This window comes from Ambystoma mexicanum, chromosome 1p (genome assembly GCF_040938575.1).
Source record: "Ambystoma mexicanum isolate Mex_15411 chromosome 1p, UKY_AmexF1_1, whole genome shotgun sequence".
NCBI classification, from domain to species: domain Eukaryota; kingdom Metazoa; phylum Chordata; class Amphibia; order Caudata; family Ambystomatidae; genus Ambystoma; species Ambystoma mexicanum.
Window position 1 is genome coordinate 210,068,952 of NC_090921.1, and position 6,000 is coordinate 210,074,951.

The 6,000-nt window shown below is 47.4% G+C and overlaps 1 protein-coding gene across 2 annotated transcripts in view; it reads right to left on the reverse strand.

Moving 5' to 3' along the window:
* The window catches only part of LOC138567844 (voltage-gated potassium channel subunit beta-3-like), a 582,138-nt gene that overhangs the window by 70,260 nt on the left and 505,878 nt on the right, over nucleotides 1–6,000 (reverse strand). For both annotated transcript variants that reach the window (XM_069646336.1, XM_069646338.1), the window contains exons 7-8: nucleotides 4,664–4,707; nucleotides 1,792–1,878 (exon numbers count right to left, since the gene is read on the reverse strand). In XM_069646336.1, coding sequence (XP_069502437.1) covers nucleotides 1,792–1,878; nucleotides 4,664–4,707 — 131 coding nt within the window. The remainder of the gene's footprint in view (nucleotides 1–1,791; nucleotides 1,879–4,663; nucleotides 4,708–6,000) is intronic.

The following is a 6,000-nucleotide window of genomic DNA, read 5'->3' on the forward strand; positions in this document are numbered from 1 at the left end:
TAACACAAATATACATCAATACACATTGCACATTCCTTTCATCAACATAGGATATATCAAAAGGATTTGAAATGTGGCCTCTGGCAAACAACATACCCAGATGTGGAGGGTGTTGAACTAGATGGATCACCTAGGAAGACATCTCTAAATGGGATCAATTTAATGTGTTTAAGTAATATTTAACACTATGGGCCTCATTACACGGTAGGCGGTAAGGGTTTACCGGTACCGGTAAGGGCACCGGTACCGGTAAACCCTTACCGCCTTACTACAAGGTCCCTTTGCGGGACCCGACCTTAACGGATGGTCTAGACGAGCCGTTAAAGTTGGGACCCGCAAAGGGACCTTGGTGCTAATTACAGTACCGCAATTTGCGGTACCGTAATTAGCTCCTTCCCCATTCCCATTATGCCCTATGGGGCAAAAAAGGGAATGGGGAAGGGCCATGGAGGAAGGGGGAATTACTGCCCCGCCAACCTTGGAATGGGGTGGTAATTACCCTTTCCTCCATGGTGGTACCGGTATTGTACCAGCGGCAACCACCATGGTTTACCGCCTTCCGTGTAATGAGGCCCTGTGATGCCTGTGCACGAGTTCATCCTTTTCACCTCTTGTCAGTGCATTGGTGTGTTGCTTATGTCGGTGTTTGGTGCCTGTTTGCATATCCGTGTTTATGGATTGTGTACATGTCTTCTCTTGTGTGCCTGTTTGCTGTATGTGTTGCATGCTTTTCTTTTGTACGTGCACCATCCCTGCCTGCTTCGCTCCCCCCGAGCCAGCATGCCTCGGTGCAGGAGCCTGACCCCCTCACAGTGCACTGACGGCTAATAATAGCAGTCCCATATCTCACTGCCGCTGGGGGGTGCCTATTGTTGGGAGCGATGCACGCTGTTCTGCTGACTTCAGCATATCAAACCTGCAGGGACAGGCCAGAGTCACATTCTGTAATTGCTTTCAGCCTGATTCTGTCAGACAGAGGCCCTCTGTAGGCCCGGGGTGTGACAGTCCCATTCACTCCCCAAGCCTCCACCAAACAGCAAGTGAGCAGGGCGCGGCTCAGGCAGAAGCGCCGCATCAGCATTAACCCTTTCAGTTCCGAAGAAGCCCCCTGTGGCCTTCATATTTACAGAGCTGTACAATGCTTTACGAGTTCTTGTGTTTATTAAACAGCGTGTAGGAAACATGTTGGGCCTTCAGAGGCTGGATTCTTCACATGGACGCGCTTGCTACAGGGCGCCCAAGATCACTCCGAGTGTCACACTCAGCCTTAATTGCGACTTCCTGATCAAAGCCAGTACCTGTGATTTGGTTGTTTGAGTTCAGACAAGTATTGGAGACAACCTTTTTTAAATCCTTCTTTCGGATCCTTCTGGCTGGAAGCGCATAGTTTAGTTTAGTTTCTTTACTTGTACCCTGCGCCAAACCCAAATGTAACTGGGCGCCTTAGACTTAGAGCAAGTTTCAATAGGTTACAAAACAATTTCAGAGTTATACAAGACAGTAGATATAAGTGCAATTGAACAGGTTACAAAGTGGTTGCTTAGAACCCTCTGTGATTCGACGCTACAGTAGGTCTTCTAATGGACTTGTATGGGGTGACTCTGCTTAAATGTCAAAGACTGGTAAATCACTTTACAATACCTTCTCTTAAAAACGTATTTCCCAAATGGCAAGCAGTGATCCACTCAGTAGGCGAAAAGTAATGAACCACAGATGTGCATCAGTGCTAGGTGCCCGATGAGATCTTTGCTCAAGCAATCTATCACTGTGCACAGAACGTTCTGCTCTCACCTTCCATGGGGCTGTTGGCGTCCATTCTATTGGCAAATACAATGTCCACATAATCCAGCTGCAGCCGCTCCAGGGACCCCCTGAGGCCTGGGAGAAGAGAGACTGAGGTCAGAGACAAACATAAGATGGTGATAAGGGACTGGGGTCAAACGCTCAACCTGTAGCTGAGACTGTGGTCACACACACACACACACACACAACCTAGAGCAAGGAGAATGGGGTCATAGTCTCAACCTGGAGATAGGACACAAACATACAACTGTGAGCAAAGAGACGGGGGTCGAACAGTCAACCTGGCGCAGAGACTGCAATCAGAAACTGCAGTCAGAGACACCCACAGCACCTGGAACTAAGAGAGTGGGAGCCAAAGACACAACCTGAAGCAGAGGATACATTTCACATACACACAGAGACACACACACACAACTTGGAGAAAAGAGTCTGGGCTCCAACTCTCCACCTGGAGCAATTAATGAGGTCAGACACACACACGCAACCTGAAGCAGAGATGCTGGACAAGGACTCAACCATGAGCAGAGATTCAGGCCAGACACACACACACACACACTGGACGAGAGTTACAGGTCAGAGGTTTCCACAAATGTACATCATAAACACAGATGCATGTACTCTAGGAGATGAGGGGGAAAGGGGCAGTGGGAGACAACTAGGAGCAAAAAAGAGACAAAACCTCAAGATGTGACTGTAGTTAGAGACACACAACCTTTAGCGGATAGTGTGGTCAGATACACGCACAACACCACCAGGAGCTCAGACGACTGGGGTGAAAGGAACAACCAGGTGCAGGCCAGGCACACACACACAATCTGGACACGAGGCACAGATCAGAGGTTTTCAGACATGAAATCAGAAAGACAGAGGCATAAACTCGAACAGATGAAGGGGCCAGTGAGACACAGCCAGGAGGAACAGAGACACAACAGAGACACAATAAATCTAGGCTTTAATGACCCTCAAGACCATAAAGCTAAAGCTTTATGTGCGTCCCTCCTAGACATGAACTTCACCCAACTAGTGAACACCCACACTCATACTAAGGGCAGATTGGATACTCACACTTAACTCCTATCTAACTATAAACAAGAATACACCAGTTGATTGGACTGACCATCACCTCATTAGCTTCTCATTATCTCTAAAAAAGAAAGGCCTCCCCACTCCAATTACTATGGAAATCATTGAAATAAGAAATAAAGGGAACCTAGCGATAGACTGCCTAACCCCGCTCTTGAAGGATGCTCTGTCCTCCCCTCCTTCCCAGAGCACTAACCCAAATAGTCTTGCAGATCTCTACCACAATGGTCTCAAATCTACCATCAATGCGCTAGCCCCACTTACACCTAAATCCCGACGCCCAGACAAACATACTACATTCTGGTTCAATGAAGAACTTTTAATTCTCAGGAGAAATAAGAGATCTCTTGAACACGTCCACAAAAAAACCCTATCCACTGAGTCCTCCAAAGCACTAGCTGATGCCGATAAAATCTACAAAGCTGCCATCATCACGCACAAAGCTAATGCTCTCAATACCTGTATTAGTAACGCATCAACAAACTCCAAAGAACTCTGTACAATTCTCAGAGAATTGGAAAACCCTGTCCCTCCAACCACTCAAGTGAATTCCGGTAAAGCCTGGTGTACCACGATACAAAATGCTCTAGCGAGCAAAATACAACTACTTCAAGGGAAAATACTATCCAAAAGAAACCTCCTGGCCAATAATAGCACACGCCTAAAGACAATAGACAGCACCAAGCAAATTGTTAACACACAATTTAAATTCACTCCAGTATCTCAAGAACAAGTGTTAGACACCATATCCAAGCTCAAACCCTTCAATTGCAAAGGAGACATCTTCCCAGCTCATCTAGTTAAGCAGTGTCGGGGAGCAAAGACGCGGGCCAGAGATAAACATTCTGCAACATACACGGAGCAGAGACGCGGTCAGAGATACACATTCTGCAACATATACGGAGCAGAGACGCGGTCAGAGATACACAATCTGCAACATACACGGAGCAGAGATGCAGTCAGAGATACACATTCTGCAACATACACCACCCTTTGGTCAATCTATGCTTTGTGGGGAACAGGGACTATTAGTGGGATCCCTCAGAGGAGAGAGGGCCCAAAATGAAGTGGCGCTAGGTTAGCACAGATCAGGTTAAGCTTTAGCTTCCACAGATCCCATGGGCACAAATGCATGCGCTGCACAGGGAAGACACCCTCACCCCTGTGCAGCACATAACACATCATTGAACTGCAGGTGCGCTCTCTGGCAGTGACTGAAACCCTGTTACAAAGCGTACATATGTGCATAGAGTTTAACACGCTGCACACAGTGAGCCAATGCAAGGCTGAGTGATCCACACCATGGATTCCTCTTGGGTCAGGAGAACCTCCCTGACCTGCACCAAACTGCCGGAAAGATCATTCGTGATTGGACCGTCCCACCCCCCTGATATATAGCCGGGGTGGCTATGTAGATCTGGTGCGTCTTTGGCTTTCTTGGGCCTGTGGCTGTGGTGGGCCTACCTCTGTGGTGGCAAGCTGGGAATACAGGTCTTTAAATGAGTGCACTTTTTTCCCTCAAACCTTTTTCAGGGCGTTTTTAACCTATTTATCCTTTTTTAAAGTTTGCTTTGTTAAATGGTGCTAGTCCCTACTACCCTTGCTTCCTATACTATTATTGCTTCATTGCCCAACTGTTTATTTTCTTTATTTTTCTGGTTGCCTGAAATCACACAAGGTAAATAAGCACCAATGCAAGACAGGCCACAACTGTCTCGTTCTGCTGGACATATGATATGTTTTTAATTTTTTTATTTATTAGGACTTTGAGACTTACCTTCTATGATGTGCTTCCGCGACAGCCCCCGCTCCGTCTCTGCCCTTTAAGACAAAGAAGAGGACACAGAAAGGTTATCTCTCAGCAACGCCCACGCCGCCTCTATCTTCCATGTGAACCAACCCATCACACCCCAAGAGAACCTCCATATGTCCATGACCAGAGGGGGTCGGTGGGGCTCTTGTGAAATACCAGAGAGGCTCGTGCTTCTGAAGGGCCACTCTGGTTTAGGAAAAGTCAGTCACTCGTCAGACCTGGGCCAGTGAAAGGCCACTTGGTGTGGGGGCGGGGGGAGCAGTCAGTCACACCAAGACCTGCTGACTCTGATGCAGTCTTCACAATTGCTTGCGTTTTTTTAAAGCTCTGTGTGTAGTGCAAATGGCCATTGTTAAAGTATTTGTTTCCTTTCTCCCCCTTAAAAATCAATTCTGTCCAGTGGATTGGTAAATGTAGGCGGTCATTGTGCCTCAATTTAAATAAAAGGGCCTCATGTCTGGACAGAGCTGCGACCTGTTTAGTGTGGGGGGGGTCATCTCCCAGGTTCCTCTTCTTCTGCCCTTTCACAAGCCTTTGCTGATCACCTTTGTGATCACCTTTGAGCCTCCTTTGGCGAAAAGATTAAAAGCATTGACCAATTTATCAGAAGCTTGTCCAGATCATCTTAACCCCCAGCCTGCCTACAAAGTCTGAAGCCTCCCTTTGGTCCTGCAAACCAATACACATCTCAAAAAAGTGCCGATTACAAGAGGAATGAAAGCCTCTTCAGAAAACCGTCATCCTTACTCCCCTAAACCCATTAAAGAGAACCTCTCCACCCAAGCACCACATGTACCTGCTCTCGGCAGCAGCTCCTTATCTTCAAGGAAACTCGCACCACTGAACCCTCCCTCCTCAATGAATCTACAGATAACCCTCATAACCTGGCTAGTTATCACCCTCTTTCTAACAGAGCATTCATCATAAAGGGCTTGGAAAATGCCCCCATGTGACAGCACATGTGTAATCCCCCCCTATGATCATCAGTCAGGGTTCCGACAACAGAGGTACGGAATCCACCTTCGTATACATGTGGGGGGACGTCCTCTACTCTCTTGATAAACATTCCTGCTCTCCTCATCCGCCTGCATTTTTTGGGTGCTTTGGAGTCTGTGAATCCTACCATCCCACTTACCCACCTTACAATACATCTCGGGCACCGATGACGTGGTGCTCAAGTGAATTGCCTCATTCCTAACGTGCAGACTCTGGCCCTTTTCTTTCATAACCCACAACTCTTAGTTGTGGGGTACCTCAAGGGTCCATTCTCTCCACCTGACTACTCAATGTCTACCTGAAAC